The sequence below is a fragment of the Scyliorhinus canicula genome, chromosome 1, assembly GCF_902713615.1.
Source record: "Scyliorhinus canicula chromosome 1, sScyCan1.1, whole genome shotgun sequence".
NCBI lineage: Eukaryota > Metazoa > Chordata > Chondrichthyes > Carcharhiniformes > Scyliorhinidae > Scyliorhinus > Scyliorhinus canicula.
Genome location: NC_052146.1, coordinates 1838827 through 1857992, shown reverse-complemented (window position 1 = coordinate 1857992; position 19166 = coordinate 1838827). Strand labels below are relative to the sequence as shown.

General features: G+C 45.6%; 1 protein-coding gene across 2 annotated transcripts in view; it reads left to right on the top strand.

Annotated features, from left to right (window-relative positions):
• Positions 1-19166, top strand: part of tctn2 (tectonic family member 2) — a 66343-nt gene that overhangs the window by 767 nt on the left and 46410 nt on the right. For both annotated transcript variants that reach the window (XM_038798413.1, XM_038798326.1), the window contains exons 2-6: positions 6144-6254; positions 8588-8658; positions 9442-9643; positions 15573-15673; positions 17080-17279. In XM_038798413.1, the coding sequence (XP_038654341.1) occupies positions 6144-6254; positions 8588-8658; positions 9442-9643; positions 15573-15673; positions 17080-17279 (685 nt within the window). The remainder of the gene's footprint in view (positions 1-6143; positions 6255-8587; positions 8659-9441; positions 9644-15572; positions 15674-17079; positions 17280-19166) is intronic.

Sequence of the window (19166 nt, the reverse complement as noted above, 5' to 3'; positions counted from 1 at the left end):
CTCTCTGACTGTCAATACTCTGAGCGTTCTACATTCACTGTATATTCCCTACCTGATTAGACCTTCCAAAATGCATTACCTCACCATTGTCCGGATTAAACTCCATCTGCCATCTCTCCGCCGAAGTCCTCCCAAACGATCTAAATCCTGCTGTATCGTCTGACAGTCCTCATCGCTATCCACAATTCCACCAACCTATGTGTCGTCTGCAAACTTACTAATCAGACCAGTTACATTTTCCTCCAAATCATTTATATACTACGAATAGCAAAGGTCCAGCACTGATCCTGCGGAACACCACAGTCACAGCCCTCCAATCAGAAAAGCACCCTCCCATTGCTACTTCCTGCCTTCTATGACCTAGCCAGTTCTGTATACATCTTGCCAGCTCACCCCTGATCCCCTGTGACTTCACCTTTTGAGATTGATCTGCCTCTATGGGGCTGGTTTAGCTCACTGGGCTAAATCGCTGGCTTTTAATGCAGACCAAGCAGGCCAGCAGCACGGTTCGATTCCCGTACCAGCATCCCCGGACAGGCGCCGAAATGTGGCGACTAGGGGCTTTTCACAGTAACTTAATTGAAGCCTACTCGTGACAATAAGCGATATTCATTCATTCATTCATTCATTCATTCCTCCCTGACCTGGTCTTGAACTCATATTTTTCTCGAGTATCTCGCAACAATCCCTCTCTTAACTCCTCTTGCCCATGAGTCTCCCTCCCTCTCTTTCAACCCTATTCCCACTAAACTGCTGATCACCCCACTTCCCTTCCTGGCTCCCAGGTCTGCCAATGTTGTGAACTGTCTTTCTCCTCAGATATGTTACCCCTTTCCCTGAGAAATGTAAGAATGGGGAAATGATAGTCGGGGTTTTTAACTTCCCCAATGTTAACTGGGATAGTCAAAGTAATGAAAGGCTGAGAGGGGGTGAAATTCTGGAAATGCATCCAGGAGAGCTTTTTATGCCAATACGTAGAAAGTCCTACAAGAGATGGGTGTGGTGCTAAACCAAGTTTTAGGGAAGAAGCTGAGCAAATGGTTGAAGTTTCAGTGGGTGAGCATTTTGGTGAGAGTGACCATGACGCGGTAGGATTTACAGTAGTTGTGATATTTGGGGTATCGGAAGATCCGGGAGTCCAGGGGTCAAGAGAGGCTGATGTCTTGGCCTTTGCCTCCTGTGGTAGCCACCACTGTTGTATTGTGTATACTGCATATGAGGGTATTATTGTAAGGCCCCTGTACTACAGGTACGGCCCAGTAGGCGGAGTATAAATGTGTTGGCTCTCCAAGCTGCAGCCATTTCAGCAGCAGCTGCGGGAGGCTCCACATCTCTGCGTAATATAACCTCGATTACTCTCTACTCTCGTCTCGTCGTAATTGATAGTGTATCAATTTATTACGCAGAGATGTGGAGCCTCGACGAGTGCTCAAGATTCCCCTTCGACATCCCATTGCCGCGACAGTACATCTGCACCGTCATCAAAGCCTTCAATACCATCTTCGCTCTGTTTGGTTTCCCTGCCTACGTCCACATGTGACGTGGGGGATCCTCATTTATGCGCAATGAGCTGCGCCAGTATCTGCTCAACAGGGTCATTGTCTCGAGCAAGACGACCAGCTACAACCCCCAGGGAAACAGGCAGGTGGAGCGGGAGAATGGACGGTCTGCAAGGCCGTCCAGCTGGCCCTACGATCCAGGAATCTCCTGGCCTCCCGCTGGCAGGAGGTCCTCCCCGACGCCCTTCGCTCCATTCGGTCGCTCCTGTGCACTGCGACTAACGAGGCTCCACATCTCTGCGTAATAAGCCTTGATTACTCTCTACTCTCATCTCGTCATAATTGATAGTTGCATCACCTCCCTGATAGGCCGGGGAGACAGATCTTACTTGGGTGGAGGGACTCGGAGCTGCTGAAAGTGGGGGTGTGGGTGAGCAACCTGGCGGAATTCCTGAGGCTGGAGAAGGTCAAGTTCGTCCTGAGGGGTTGGTTGATGGGTTTTACTAGGATGTGAAGCCATTCATTGACTTCTTTAAGGAGGATGAGGAGTTAGCAAAAGGGGGGGCTGGGGGTTTAAAATGGGGAAGGCAAGACAGGAGAAGGAGGCAAGAGTGGGGAGCGCGTGGGGAGTGGATATTGGTCATTTAAAACGTATAATTTTGCTTCTACTTCGGCTCGTTCATGTGTAATGCCTGGATAAAATATTTTTAACAAGAAAGGTAGTTTGTGAAAAGGGACAAAGATAGACGGAAAGAAGTTCTGAAACTGGAGGAAGACCCTTTTTAATAGGTTAAGACTGACAGTATCTGAGGACTGGGGTTTGATCCCAGTCCCGGCTCAACTGTGAGTATGGAGTTTGCACATTCTCCCCGTGTTTGCGTGGGTCTCACCACCACAACCCAAAAATGTGCAGGCTGGAGGATTGGCCGTGCCAAATTGCCTCTTAATTTTGAAAAAAAAAGAATTGGGTACCCTAAAATTAAAAAGAAGGACTGACAGCATCTGGCCAAAAATTGACCGGGAGCAGCTACTTGTAGGAAAATCCACATCCGAGCAGTGGGATTAATTCAAAAGGAATTGGAGAGCGCACTGGACCAACATGTTCCCGTAAAAGTGAAGGGGGGAGCAACAATCCCAGAGAACCCTGGATGTCAAGGGATATCCAGGGTTAGATAAGGAAAAAAAGGGAGGCTTACAGCAGATAGAGGGCTCAAAACAAAGGGGAATTACTTAAAAAATAAATTAGGAGAGCAAAGTTGGGGATTAGAAAACGCTGGTGGTGGGGCGGCAAGTGGCACAGTGGTTAGCACTGGGACTGCGGAGCTGAGAACTACGGTTCAATCCCAAGCTCTGGGTCACTGTCCGTGTGGAGTTTGCACATTCTCCCCGTGTCTGTGGGTTTCACCCCCACAACCCAATGATGTGCAGGTTAGGTGAATTGGCAAAGCTAAATTGCCCCTTAATTGGGAAAAAAATAATTGGGTACTCTAAAAAAATTTTTTTTTAAAGTGGGATATGGCATCTGCTTGTATCACTTTTATAAGAAAAAACACTGATGGGTTAAAATAAAGGGAAATCCAAAGGTGTATTGTGATTAAGGGCAAGAGAATGACCAGGGAAAACGTAGGGCCCATCAGGGACCAAATGGTAATCTGTGTGTTGTACTGGACGACGTAGGGGAAGTTTTAAATGAGCACAATGTATCTGTGTTCACCATGGAGAAGGACGATATAGGGACAGAATCAAGGACGGGGACTTTCACGTACTTGAGCAAATAACATTGAGTGGGAGGAGGTATTAACAGTTTTAGCGTGCTTAAAAGTGGAATAAAACCCCAGACCCAGATGAGATGTATCCCAGACTCCTGTGGGAGGCAAGGGAAGAGATTGCAGAAGCTCTGACAATAATTTTCAAATCTTCTGGCCAAAGGCGAGCTGCCAGAGGACCTAGTAGCTAATGTGGTACCGTTATTTAGAAGGGAAGTAGGGAAAACAGATAATTACAGGTCAGTGAGTCTTACATCAGTGGTAGGGAAATTTTGAGGGACAATTAATCTCCCCTTGGGGAGGCAACGATTAATCAAGGATAGCAAGGCTTTGTCAAAGGGTGACATGTCTTACAAATTTGAATGAAGTTTTGAGGAGGTGACTCGGTGTGCAGATGAGAGGAGTGCAGTTGATGTCGTCTATGTGGACTTCTGTAAGACCTTTGACAAGGTCTTGCTTGGGAGACTGATCAAGAAGATAGAGGAGCCCTTGGGATCCAGGGCAATTTGGCAAATTGGATCCAAAATGGCTGAGTGGCAGGAAGCAGAGGGTGATGGTCGAAGGTTGTTTTTTGTGACTTGAAGCCTGCGTTCAATGGTGTCGATATTGGTGCTGTGTACCTTGTTGTTTGCAGTATGCATTAATAATTTGGACGTGATATGATCAGTAATTTGCAGATGACATAGAAATTTGTGATGTGGTAAATAGTGAGGAGGAAAGCCTTAGATTACAGGATGATATAGACGGGCTGGTCAGGTGGACAGAACAGTGGCAAATGGAATTCAACCCGGGAAGTGTGAGGTGATGTATTTTGAGAGGACTACAAGCCAAGGGAATATACAATGAATGGTGGACGTTAAGAAGTACAGAGGAATCTTTGTGTGAAGGTCCATAGATCCTGAAGGACAGCAGGACAGATAGATAAGATGGTTAAGACGTTATATGGAATACTTGCCTTTATTAACCGAAGCATAGAATATAAGAGCAGGGATGTTATGACGGAGCTGTATAAAACATGGATAGGACTACAGCTAGAGCCTGGGCTGGAACCGTTTCAACCTATCAAGAGAGACTGGATAGGCTGGGGGTTGTTTTCCGTGGGGCAGAGAAGGCTGAGGGGATACCTGACTGAGGTGTATAAGAGAGGCATAGATAGGTTGGATAGGAAGGTACCTTTCCCCTTAGTGTAAGGGGGGGGGGGGGGGTTCAATAACCAGGAGGGCAGAGATTTAAGGTAAGGAGCTGAAGGTTTGGGGCCTCACGGTAGCATGGTGGTTAGCATCAATGCTTCACAGCTCCAGGGTCCCAGGTTCGATTCCCGGCTGGGTCACTGTCTGTGTGGAGTCTGCACGTCCTCCCTGTGTGTGCGTGGGTTTCCTCCGGGTGCTCCGGTTTCCTCCCACAGTCCAAAGATGTGCGGGTTAGGTGGATTGGCCATGCTAAATTGCCCGTAGTGTAAGGTTAATGGGGGGATTGTTGGATTACGGGTATACGGGTTACGTGGGTTTAAGTAGGGTGATCATTGCTCGGCACAACATCGAGGGCCGAAGGGCCTGTTCTGTGCTGTACTGTTCTATGTTCTATGTTTAGAGGGAATTTGAGGAAAAACCTTTTCACAGTGGATGATTTGAATCTGGAACTCACTGTCTGAAAGGGTGGTAGTGACAGGCACCCTCACAACATTTAAGAAGTATTTAGATGAGCACTTGAAATGTCATCACATCCAAGGCTATGGGCGAAGTGCTGGGAAATGGAATTAGATTAAATAGGTGCTTGATGGCTGGTGTGGACAGGATGGGCCGAAGGGCCTCTTTCTGTGATGTTAAATCTCTGTGACTATGGTTTTCCCCTTCAAATCTGACAGCATCAACCCCCTTTGCTCAAAAACTCACCTTCACTTCTGTCCTTGAAAACCATGCCCTCATCCTTCAACTTTGCTTTCTTCTTGGAAGGTATGAATCACTCCATTCAGATTTCCAACCAGCCACATTACTAAAAGTACTTTGCTGCAGCTCTTTGTCTTTACCTTCCTCTCTTTTAAGACTCGTCCCCTCTTTCTCTTAAAACCTCTGAGCTAGCTTGTCCTCGCCTGCTCTCATATTTTCTCCTTTTTACCTTATGAAGCTATATACGAGTTGGAGGAAGGAATGTTTTTTTTACCTCGTTCATGGGACATGGGTGTCACAAGCTGTGCCGGCATTTATGCCCATCCCACAGCAAAGTGGGCTAAACAGCTGGCTTGTAATGCAGGAACAAGGCCAGTAGCGTGGTGTTCAATTCCCGTCACGGCCTCCCCGAACAGGCCGCCGGAATGTGGCGACTAGGGGCTTTTCACAGTAACTTCATTGAAGCCTTGTGACAATAAGCGATGATTATTAAATTGCCCTTGAGGGGCAGCATTGCTGTGGGTCTGAGTCAATCTAGGTCAGACCAAGGTAAGGACGGCAGAATTCCTTCCTTAAACTGGCATCAATGAACCCGATGGGTTTTTACACAATCGACAATGGTTTCATGGTCATCCACTAGACTTTTAATTCCAGATTTTTAATGAATTCAACTTTCACCATCTGCAGTGGTGGATTTGAACCAGGGTCCCAGAGCATTACTCTGGGTCTCTGGATTACTAGTCCAGTGACAATGCCACTACGCCATCGCCTCTGCCACTAGCCCCTTGAGAATCCTCTGCCATAATTGAGATCATAGCTTCCTGTGACTTAACTCCAATTATCCACCTTTGCCTCAAACACCTGAATACCCATGCTTCTGGGAAATGCCTAAGTACTTGAGGACTATAGTGTGACTATATGAATGAATGGCCTCCTGTGCAGTAAGGCTCTTCGCTTTAATGATATCCAGTAACTATTCTATTTCTATTCAGTGTTCCAACCATCTTTCCTGATTGCATCTGGACCTGAGGTAAATGTGTACCTGGTGGGCGAAAGCAGCTCTTTGGCTCAAGTTGACGTGGAAATAGTTGCTCCCACTGATGGTATGTCTCCACTATTGTGGTTTACTGCTTTATTAGTTTCAGAAGTGGCACAGTCAGTTTACAAAAATTATAATGGGTTTAAATAACCTAGAAGAACCTTATTACAAAATAGAAACTATGGGTGTAATTCACCCAAAAAATGACTCCGAGTTTGCCTCTGGTTTTTTGGGTGATCCAGACCTGGATTCATTTTTTGGGGACTTGGTGACTTCCACCCTGGTCAAGCCCAATTTTTCTGCAGTGGGAAAATAACCTCTGAGATTGGGGTGCCTTTTTGAAAGGGTGCCATGATCTCAAAGTGAGCTTGAGGGGCTCCACATCTCCCATTGACAATGCAGACATGGCAACGCCCCCCATCACTAAATAGTAGCTTTGCCAAACAAACCACTTATGAGGGTGGCCCTGCCCCTCACTACCCTCTCCCTACCCTGAGCCTCTCCCCCTACCCTGAGCCTCTCCCCTACCCTGACCCTCTCCTCTACCCTGACCCTCTCCCCCAGCCTGACCCTCCCCCAGCCTGACCCTCTCCCCTATCCTGACCCTCTCCCCTACCCTGACCCTCTCCCCTACCCTGACCCTCTCCCCTACCCTGACCCTCTCCCCTACCCTGACCCTCTCCCCTACCCTGACCCTCTCCCCTACCCTGACCCTCTCCCCTACCCTGACCCTCTCCCCTACCCTGACCCTCTTCCCCTACCCCGACCCTCTTCCCCTACCCCGACCCTCTTCCACGATCCTCTTCCCCTACCCCGATCCTCTTCCCCTGCCCCCACCCTCTTCCCCTACCCTGACCCTCTCCCCTACCCTGACCCTCTCCCGTAACCCGACCCTCTTCCCCTACCCCCACCCTCTTCCCCTACCCCCACCCTCACCCTCTTCCCCTACCCCCACCCTCTTCCCCTACCCTCACCCACTTCCCCTACCCCCACCCTCTTCCCCTTCCCCCAGCGCACGAGGTGGAGGCATTCACTCTCCGGAGCATCTCACTCCAGAACCCCCCCTCCATACCCTCTCCCAACTCTTCCTCCCACTTTGCTTTGATCCCTTCCAGTGGTGCCTTCTCCTCTTCCAAAATAGCTCTGCACACCACTGACACTACCCCCTTCTCCAGTCCCCTTGTCGTCAGCACCTCCTCCATCAATGTGGAGGCCGGCTCCACCGGGAAGCTCTGTATCTCCTTCCTGGCAAAATCTCGAACCTGCATGTATCTGAACATTTCCCCCTGCTCCAGCCCATACTTCGCTCCCAGCTCCTTCAATCCTGCAAACCGACCCCCAAGAAACAAATCTTTTGGGGCAGCACGGTGGCACAGTGGTTAGCCCTGCTGCCTCAAGGCGCTGAGATCCCAGGTTTGATCCCGGCTCTGGGTCACTGTCCGTGTGGAGTTTACACATTCTCCCCGTGTTTGCGTGGGTTTCGCCCCCACAACCCAAAGATGTGCAGGGTAGGTGGATTGGCCAAGCTAAATTGCCCCTTAATTGGAAAAATGAATTGGGTACTCTAAATTATTTAAAAAAATAAAGATCTGTCTTAATCCCCTTCTGCATCGTAATATGTAATTCTCATTTTTAAATTGTTCTGTCTCTACCCTTGTAATCTGTGCACTGGGACTACACTATTCAGGTGATCAGTGCTGATTGCAACTTGTCCTGTAATGGGTTCAGGCACCACGTAGCCACGTAAGGGGAGCAGCAACTTGCATTTGTGTAGTGACTTTAACAATAAATTAAACATCTCAATCACATCACAGTTGAAGATCAGACCTGTATTGCAGGACTGTTGGGAGAAGTGTCTGAAGGTGTCGATGAAGATCTGGGTTTTGAGAAGGATTTTGAAAGTGTGTGTTTGTGTACAAACGGTTTCTCTCGATTTACACCTTCCGTTATTTGGGGAGTCTCGGACTAAGGTTATTAGTGTAAAAAAAGTGGGGAAAGATTGGTGTTGGGTCAATTGTTGTTAAAACCTGAGATTTTTTGTTGACCAGAGGTTTAAGGAATAATGGGAATAAGCAAATATGTGGGGTTAGGTCACAGATCAGAAAATCTGCTTTTTGTGATAAATATTGTCCAGGACATTGGTGGAAAACTCCCTGTTCCTCTTTCAAATCGTGCTGGGGATCTATCCCATCTGCCTGCATCTCATCTGAAAGATGGCAGCTCCAACAGTGCAGTGCTCCCTCAGTCCTGCACTGGACTGTCAGTGTAAAGTTTTGTGCTCAAACCCTGGAGTGGACTAACATGGGAAGTTAGGTGGTCAGTGGTTTAGAGTAAATTGGGATCGAGAGAACGGAGATCAGTCTCATGAGTAAACTTTTAGTTTTGTTTTCCATTTAGATTTGTCCCAGTCTACCTGTGTGACGACAAAAGCCGCTGATCAGTGGAAACTGACTACTTCTGTTGATGAGGTGAGTACTTTTTCTCGTATTCCTTTTTTTATAGAGCCTTCAATTTGTGATTTAAAAACTTTGTTCAGCCAGGTTTCTGGAATGTTAAATTGTGTAATATTAAAAGGAGCCATGTCAGTAGATTAAACTCTGCCTGCTAGCCCTGCTGGACAATCTGACTTTTTTTGCTTTAAACAATTTTTTTGATAAATTTAAAACAAACCAAAAAATGCTGGCCTGGTTAGTGACATTGTGTAAAAAAATCACGACAGATTACAGGAATAAGGGTCGAGTTGAGGTGCTGAAACTCTTAACTCGTATTTATTGTAGTATTGGACAGTATGCATTTGCAGCGTATAACAAAGCTGACATAGCCTTAAATTGAGGGGTAATAGATATAGGACAGAGGTCAGAGGTGGGTTTTTTACGCAAAGAGTGGTGAGGCCGTGGAATGCCCTACCTGCAACAGTAGTGAACACGCCAACATTGAGGGCATTAAAAAATTTATTGGATAAGCATATGGATGATAAGGGCATAGTGTAGGTTAGATGGCCTTTAGATTTTTTCCATGTCGGTGCAACATCGAGGGCCGAAGGGCCTGTACTGCGCTGTATCATTCTATGTTCTATGTTCTATGTTCTATGTCTTCAACTTGACAATCCGGGAATGTTGACCACTCTACTCCAGAGATATACAGTGACTGGGGATGATTAAAGTTTCTGCACCTTGTGTTATTAATTATAAGTAATTGCCCGTCTTCTGCCCAATTGCTGAAACGCTAGTTCCGTGTTAATGTTATTGCAGGTAAATCTCAATGTGGCATTGATCCTACACCGACCGCTAGTACTTTGTGAAAATGTATTAAATGACACCAACTGCTGCCCAGAACCTCTGTGCATCGTTGAAACTCTCCGTGTGACTGCCTGTCTGAATGGCCAACTTTCAGCGACATTGCTTATTCAAGTTGAAATCTACGTGAATTCGACGTTCCATGGGATTTTAAATGGTAAGTACTTGCTGAGTGCTTTTGAGAAAACTGGCGACAGCCAATACTAACTCAAAATGAGAAACATTTTCTGAGTTGTGACTAAAAACATAGCAACAGTGGTGAGAGGCTGAAAATCCGACCCCCAATCATTGCTTTCTGCTCCTGCATATTTTCCAAGGTGTGCCATTGTAGATTGTATCAGCAGCAAGAAGTATATTGAATTTTGTTGGCTGTTTATAAACATATTAAACTTTATTGTCACAAGTAGGCTTACATTAACACTGCAATGAAGTTACTGTGAAAGGCTCCTAGTAGCCACACTCTGGCGCCTGTTTGGGTACACAGAGAATTCAGAATGTTCAATTCACCCAACAGCACGTCTTTCGGGACTTGTGGGAGGAAACCGGAGCACCCGGAAGAAACCCACGCAGACACGGGGAGAACATGCAGACACCACGCAGACAGTGACCCAAGCCGGGAATTGAACCTGGGACTTGAACGCTGTGAAATGACAGTGCTAACCACTGTGCTACCATGGTGCCCTATCAGGAGCAGGGATGTTGTACTGCAATTATACAGGGCCTTGGTGAGGAGACTTCTGGAATATTGTGTACATTTTTGGTCTCCTTATCTATGGAAGGATATTCTTGCTCTAGAGGGAGTGCAGAAAAGGTTTATAAGATTCCTGGGATGGCAGGACTGACTTATGAGATTGAAATTGAGTCGGTTGGGATTGTATTCACTTGAGTTTAGAAGAATGAGGAGGGATCTCATAGAAACCTGTACAATTCTAACAGGACTGGACAGGGTAGATGCAGGAAGGATGTTCCCGATGATGGGTGTGTCCAGAACCAGAGGTCACAGTCTGAGGATAGGAGTAGACCATTTAGGACGGAGATGAGGAGACATTTCTTCACCTAGAGAGTGGTTGGCCTGTGGAATTCATTACCACAGGAAGTAGTTGAGGCCAAAACATTGCATGTTTTCAAGAAGCATTAAATATAGCACTTGGGGCAAAGGTGGAATTAGGCTGTTGAGTTAGATGATCAGCCATGATCATAATGAATGGTGGAGCAGGCTCGAAGGGCCGAATGGCCTCCTCCTATTTTCAATGTTAGGAGACACTAATAGATTAACATTGCGGTATTATTCACTGGTGACATGGGTGGCAATTCATAGATTCTCTGCAGTGTAGAAGGAGGCCATTCGGCCCATCGAGTCTGCACTGACGCTTGGAAAGAGCATCTTACTTGATTCCATGCCCCTACCCTATTCCCTTAATCCAGTAACTCCACCTAACTGGGTTTTTTTTAACATAAGGGGCAATTTAGCATGGCCAATCCACCTAACCTGTGCATCTTTGGACTGTGGGAGGAAACCCACGCAGACATGGGAAGAGAGTGCAAACTCCACACAGCCAGGGACCCGGGACCCTCGAGCTGTGAGGCAGCATTGCTAACTACTGTGTCACCCCTTGATCACTAATTTGTCATTCCGCCTACATCGAGTGCAATGCTCCCAAGTCAGTCTGATCTAATAATATAGTGAAAATAGCATGGATTTCTTAAAGGCAAATGATTTAGAATTTACAGTGCTGAAGGAGGCCATTTGGCTCATCGAGTCTACACCAGACCCTGAAAGAGCACCCTACCTAAACTCGTATCTCCACCCTTTCTCCGTAACCCAGCAATCCCCGGGCAGCACGGTGGCACAGTGGTTAGCATTGCTGCCTACGGCGCGGAGGACCCGGGTTCGAATCCCGGCTCTGGGTCACTGTCCGTGAGGAGTTTGCACATTCTCCCCGTGTTTGCGTGGGTTTCACCCCCACAACCCAAAAGATGTGCAGGGTAGGTGGATTGGCCATGCTAAATTGCCCCTTAATTGGAAAAAATAATTGGGTACTCTAAATTTATAAAAAAAAACCCAGCAATCCCACCTAACCTTTGGACACTACGTGGTAATTTAGTGTGACCAATCCACCTAACCTGCACATCTTTGATCTGTGGGAGGAAACCGGAGCACCGGGAAGCAACACACTGGGAGAACGTGCAGATTCCGCACAGTGACCCAGGCCTGGAATCAAACCTGGGTCCCTGGCACTGTGAAGCAACAGTGCTAACAGCTGTGCTACCGTGCCGCTCATTATGTCTGAGGAACCAGATTGAATTCTTTGGAGAGGGTTAAAGAGGTTAAGTGAAGGTCGATGTGTATATGGCTTTCAAAAGGCATTTGATAAAGTACTGTATAATACACTTGTTTGAAACATTGAAACCGATGGTACTAAGGTTGGAGATGGGATTGACAACGGGACAGAAATAGCGAGTAAAGGTGGAATGTTCTTCAGGCTAGAGGGAATTTACAGTGGTGTTCCCAGGGGTCAGGATCTTTCTGACATATATTAATGACCTGGATTTGGATGGACAGGGCATAATGTCAAAGTCTGCGAATGACTCCAAACTCAGCAATGTAATAAACAGTGAGTAGGATAGTCAGAGCTGGTGAAATGGATAGGTACGTGGCCTTTCAAATTTAATGCAGAGAATTGTGATGTGATTAATTTTGGTCTGAAGAATGATGAGAGACAATATAAATAAAATAGCATTTTAAATGAGGCTGGAGAAGCAGAGCAAGCTGGAGGGGTCTAAACAAATCTTTGAAGTTGGCAGGACAAATTAAGAAGGACATTTGAAAAGCAAACAGGATTCTTAGCTTTATAAATGAAGCCGTGGAGTGCAAAAGTGAGGAGGTGATGCTGAACTTTAAGCTGTCTGGAGGGCTCGTATCCAGAAGAAACAGTTAAGATAATTGGCAAGAAAACCTGAAGGGAGATGAGAATTTAAAAAATTTGATGATCTGGGATCTACTGGGATAAAAGAGTAATAGAAGCAAATTCATTAGTAACCTTCAAAAAGGAATTTGATAACTACTTGAAGGGGAAAGATTTGCAAGGCTTTGGGGAAAGAGTAGGGTTGTGAGGCTAAGTAGGATAGTTTTTTCAAAGATCCAGCTCTGACTGGATGGTCCAAATGATGAAATATCGCCCTGAAACGTTACCCCTGTTTCCCTCTCCACAGCTGCTGCTTGACTGACTTGAGTAATTACAGCATTTGCTGTCTTTATATCAAAGTTCCAGTGTCCACAGTATTTTCTTTTCTTTGTGGGCTGAATGATCACCTTATGTACTCGATGATTCACAGTTTTATTTAAAGTGAAGCTGGATTGGCTGCGGAATATATTATGTCATGTGGGCAGGTACCAAGGGCGGCATGTGGCACAGTGGATAGCACTGGGACTGTGGCGCTGAGGGCCTGGGTTTGAATCCTGGCCCTGGGTCACTCCGTGTGGAGTTTGCGCGTTCTCCCCATCTCTGCGTGTGTTTCACCCCCACAACCCAAAGATGTGCAGGGTAGGTGGATTAGCCACGCTAAATTGCCCCTTAATTGGAGAAAAAATAATTGGGTACTCTAAATAAAAAAAATAATGTGGTCTGGTACCAAAATCAGTGTTGCCTCTAAGAAATTCAATTGGAGCCTCCAGCTTTCTTTCAGCTAGTCGCCTTTGTAAGGTGGTGATGATTGTGCCGATAACTAGGCCTATAAGACTCATTAGGGGGCAGCACGGTAGCATTGTGGATAGCACAATCGCTTCACAGCTCCAGGGTCCCAGGTTCGATTCCGGCTTAGGTCACTGTCTGTGCGGAATCTGCACATCCTCCCCGTGTGTGCGTGGGTTTCCTCCGGGTGCTCTGGTTTCCTCCCACAGTCCAAAGATGTGCAGGTTAGGTGGATTGGCCATGATAAATTGCCCTTAGTGTCCAAAATTGCCCTTAGTGTTGGGTGGGATTACTGGGTTATGGGGATAGGGTGGAGGTGTTATCCTTGGGTAGGGTGCTCTTTCCAGGAGCCGGTGCAGACTCGATGGGCCGAACACCCTCCTTATGCACTGTAAATTCTATGTAAATCTATGTAAGTGGCCCCCTATTAAATACAACATTGTTCCTGTAAGCAGGTTGGCTGGAAAATGTTAAGTCAGTCCCAGTAATCAAAAGAAAATAGTCATGAGGGTTTGTGCAATACGTTGATTACTTTTTATTTGGTAAAGCACGGGTGTTAAATTTAACTTTAAAAAATCAGTATGAACAAAATTTAAAAAGATCAGTCGCCAATGATTAAGACTGTGCTGCAGCAATGCCTGAGGTTTTTAATAAATGATTGAAAGAGGAGCTTCACTTTCAACAGTGCAAGATACTGTTCTGAATGTCAGATTTTTTGAACAAATTATTGTATTGGCACTTCATTAATATCCATGGTCAAATGTTTCCAATTCTTTGTGTTTAAACTATGAATATATCTTCCTGTTTGTCGAATAAATAGCAAGAAAACCACAGTGAGAATAGCTCTTTCACTTCAAATAAAACTAACTATTACTGAAATTCTTTTAAATTGGGAATGGTTCCACAAGTACTGGTGCCCACTAGTCCCTCCAAGTAGAAACCTGAGCAACTGAGTGTGGTATTGCCACATCTGTCTGACCTTGTCCTTTAACTAGCATCCACATATGCATTTTCAGCAAGAGCCATTGGATGGTGATCGAGAGGAGGGAATTCCCAAATAATTCTCCCTCTTGAACCTGAGAATGTTGAGGCAATTATTCTGGTTAAGATTGGCCAACTCAGAACACACTAGTGGTTCATAGTGGTACCACCCTGCTGTTAATAGCTCTGTGCCACTTTGCTTCCCCAGTAAGGTGTTAGGATATTGTCTGTCTGCCCTCTGTTCCCTTTTAATGCCCGTCCTGCTACCTTTCTGATATACGTTCTTCGGGGTTACTGCTACAAAGTTACTGCAGTCTTTGGGATTACTGTTTAAATTGTAGTGTTTGGATACTGGGAACCCCCCCCCCCCCCCCCCCCCCCCCACCCCCCCCCCCCACCCCCCCCCCCCCCCCCCCCCCCCCCCCCCCCCCCCCCCCCCCGGGCTGGTCCAAAAACATCCCCTTTCGATTCTGTGGCAGAATCTGTGATGTCGTTTGACAGACTTGGCATGCAGCCAATTGGTGTAGGTGGAATTTTTAATATTCTCCTATCGGGGCCTGAAGGCAGGTCCCCTGGAGAGTGCCTATCTTTCTCTCTCACTCTCTCACACACTCACACACCAACCTGAACCTATTGAGTAAATCAATGTCTCAGAGGCTGCAACAGCAGCAGTGAAGACTCATCTCAGACTTATCCCTTTAATCCTTGTTTTTTTGATTCCTCGCCGACCCTTACCTTGTGTCTGGGTAGAGGGTGGGACAAGGCCTTGGGATTAGGTGGTCTGGTAGACGGTTATCCTATTATTTCCTCATATGTTCATCTTTTCTCCTTTTATTAATAAACAGTTTGTTAGTGTTTTAGATCTGGTGTCTGTAACTCATTGGAGCAGTCAAGGGTTAAAGACCTTTGGAAAATGCAAATTATTGTTAGTTCACTTCTGTTGGGACTCCGGGGTTTGTGGGGCTGGAATTGACCACACGCTCACCAGGATGCTGAAACAAAGGGCTATCATGCTAACTATTGGGCAGCACGGTAGCATTGTGGATAGCACAATCGCTTCACAGCTCCAGGGTCCCAGGTTCGATTCCGGCTTGGGTCACTGTCTGTGCGGAGTCTGCACATCCTCCCCGTGTGTGCGTGGGTTTCCTCCGGGTGCTCCGGTTTCCTCCCACAGTCCAAAGATGTGCAGGTTAGGTGGATTGGCCATGATAAATTGCCCTTAGTGTCCAAAATTGCCCTTAGTATTGGGTGGGGTTACTGAGTTATGGGGATAGGGTGGAGGTGTTGACCTTGGATAGGGGGTAGGGTGCTCTTTCCAAGAGCCGGTGCAGACTCGATGGGCCGAATGGCCTCCTTCTGCACTGTAAATTCTATGTCTATGTCTATTGAACATTGTTATTTTTGTTTCATCAGAAACTAAGATACTGATTCCTGATCAGAAACACCATCCCCTTGGCCCATGTCCATGCAACTTAACAGCAAGAGCCTGTGATGTACGATGCTGCTGTGATAAGGTATTTCTATATTTTAATGATGTTGTCAAATTATATAGCCATAGGTAGATTTTAAACTGTTTTATATTGTGAAATGTAAGCATTTTACTCTACATGAGCAGGCCCACAATTTAGCGTGGTCAATCCCCCTATCCTGCGTATCTTTGGGTTGTGGGGATGAGACCCATGTAGACACGGAGAGCATGTACAAACTCCACACGGACAGTGACCCAGGGCTGGGATCGAACCCGTGTCCTCGGCGCCGTGAGGCAACAGCACTCCTATCAGGAAGCATGGTTCAGCGGAGGCAGTTAGTTCTACAAGGACTCTTGGTTGTACTCTGCTGTCAGGGAATACTAGTGAGATTTCCAAAGCATGATTTCCCTTTACCAGTAAAGAGCAACAGTTGAACATCCTTCTGGTATCTGGTAGCAGGAAGGGTTTGTTAGCAGGTTGTTTGTTTGGCCTCCGCTGCCCTGCTTGCTAATTGCTCGAATTCTCACTGACCTACAATGGTTTCCTCATAAATAACCAAAGAGAAAATGCTGGAAAATCTGGAGAGAAAAGAGCTAACGTTTTGAGTCCAGATGGCCCTTTGTCAAATTGCTTCTTGTTTTCCAACCCAATGAATTTGAAATCTTCAAATCTCTCCCCAGCTCTGTTACCCCTTCCTGCTGTACTTTGAGTCAGGAGCCGTTTGTGCCCGTTGCACCACCATTATTGTTGGAGCCTTGATCTGCCTTATTCCTACCTCTGAAACTCCCTCTCTGAATTGCTCTGCCTCTCAACTTTTCTCACCTTTTCAAATTGCATCTTTTTGACTGGTTACCTTTGCGAACCCGAACACCTTGGTTCATTGACCATTCCTTTTCTGCTTTTTTTTTTCATCCTCTCTCTGTAAAGCACCTGTGATGTTTTGTGGTTCAACAACTCTTTGTAAATGCTGTTGTTTGAACATGAGATGAAGGTGGTAGTATATTAGTAGTGTTCTTAAAGTTGTGTTACTTAGGAAACGCAAATGCTACAGCTGATTTATCAGCTGATTGATCTGGTACTTATTTTGGGTCAACCAGATTCTGATGTTTTTCTTTTTAAAATTTTTTTCCTATTAGGGGGCAATTTAGAGTGCCCAATCTACCTACCCAGCAGACAGGGGGAGAAATTCTGATGTTTTTCAACTTGTTTGCGGAAGAAATTCAAATGAGTAATTTTCACAAACAGTGCATTAAGAGTTCTGTGCTTTAAATTAATTATTATATTAAAGATGCTGTATAAATATAAATTGTCTCTGGTGTGATACTATAATGTGTATATGTATGTGTGTGTGTATATATATATATATATATAATAGAACTGCTAGCCTGTTATTTATTTGATGTCATTCTGAAACATGAATTATGTTCAGTAAATTTTCCTTTTTTTTTCAGGAATGCTCACCCAGAATGATACAGCTGTTCCATTCTGACTGCTTTCCAGGAGTTTTTGGAGGGGAAGTGGCCCAACCTTTTGACCAATTGTGTTCTGTTCAGAATGCAGTTGATGCTCCTGACTGGTTTCCATTCCTCTGCGTGCAATCTTCTCTTGCTAACTCGCCGTACTTGGGCCTATTCTATGAGGGCGATACCGTGTAAGTTTGTGTAACAGATGTTAAAGCAACTAGAATTCATGAAATATATTAATCCACATAATCTCTTGTTCTGGTGTTCATCTTTGATGATTGGACTGATTTCTTTCTCTTCGATGCTTTATAGTGTTGCACAATTGAATTTGCACATAAATATGTAAACAATCTGCCGCATTTATACAAGTGCAGAACAACTGTGAAATGATACAGATTTCTGATCTTCACCTCCAACCCTTATGCTAAACCTAACTGACATGGATAGAGGATTGGCTAACTGAAGAAGACAGAGTATGACGGGAAGGGCATTTTCAGGATGGCAACCTATGTCTGGTGGAGTGCCACAGGGATCCGTGCTGGGGCCACAATTATTTTGGTAACTTGGACCAGGGAAATGAATGTACTATTGCCAGGTTTGTGGATTCATTCACGTGAGGAAGGAGCAGTGCTCCGAAAGCTAGTGATTCAAAACAAACCTGTTGGACTTTAACCTGGTGTTGTAAGACTTCTTTCTGTGTCCACCCCAGTCCAACGCCGGCATCTCCACATCTTTTCTCTCTATGACAGCTGACTGACAAACTGCATATTTGCATTATTTACCTTGGTACTTCTTGTTTTTCCCACTCATTATATTTAATTTTACTTGGACTCTGACTTATTTACGGGCTTATTTAGGGGCTGGTTTAGCACAGGGCTAAATCGCTGGCTTTGAAAGGAGACCAAGGCAAGCCAGCAGCACGGTTCAATTCCCGTACCAGCCTCCCCGAACAGGCGCCGGAATGTGGCGACTAGGGGCTTTTCACAGTAACTTAATTTGAAGCCTACTTGTGACAATAAGCGATTTTCATTTTTTTTTTCATTTCATTTCATTTAAGTTAGACTTGGGGTTAGGGGCTGGTTTAGCACAGTGGGCTAAATAGCTGGCTTGTTAAGCAGAACAATACCAGCAGCCTGGGTTCAATTCCCGTTCCGGCCTCCCTGAACAGACACTGGGATGTGGCGACTAGGGGCTTTTCACAGTAATTTCATTGAAGCCTACTTGTGACAATAAGCTATTATTATTATCATTATTATTATTATTAAACTTTGTAGCCTAAAAGTCTTGACTCCTTAACGAATAGTCTATTCTTAGAATCACAGAATCACTTCAGTGCAGAAGGAGGACATTCAGCCCATCAAGTCTGCACTGACCCTCTGAAAAGGGTATGCTACCTAGGGTCAGGCCCCCCACCCTATCCCCTTAACCAAGTAACCCTACCTAACCTAACCTTTTGGACACTAAGGGCAATTGATCACTTGATTTACTGTGGGGAAAACCCACAGGAAATCTATAAATGAAGTCCCCTTCACTCCCACTATCCCCCACCTCCCAAAGCATCACCCCTGAAATGAAATGTATTTCAGTCCGGCAGCTCCTCTTACTAGAACTCTGGGTCTTCACCACATTATGTGTTGCTCCATTGATTCTTGTGTTGAAATGTGCTTCCCATACCTGAAGGTTCAGACTGAGGTGTATGCAGGAAACTAGCTGTGAAGATTTTGCAATTGTAAGAGGGCTGAATTGATGTCAGAGAGATGGTGCGAAAGCCGGACTGATGTTAAATTTGATAACTGGCACAGGTGACCTGGTAACTCTTCCAGGCCAGTCTTCATTCTCCAATCAGTTGTGGTATAGTGAATGAAGAGCATGAAAAGCTATTTGTAATTAATCTTTGAAAATATGGCATGGAATTTACAGCACAGAAACAGGCCATGCAGCCCAATGGATCAATATTGGCCTGCTTACTCCACATGAGCCTCCTTACAAAGTCTTTATTTAAAAAAAATATATTTTTTTCCAATTAAGGGGCAATTTTAGTGTGGCCAATCCACCTACCCTGCACATTTTTGGGT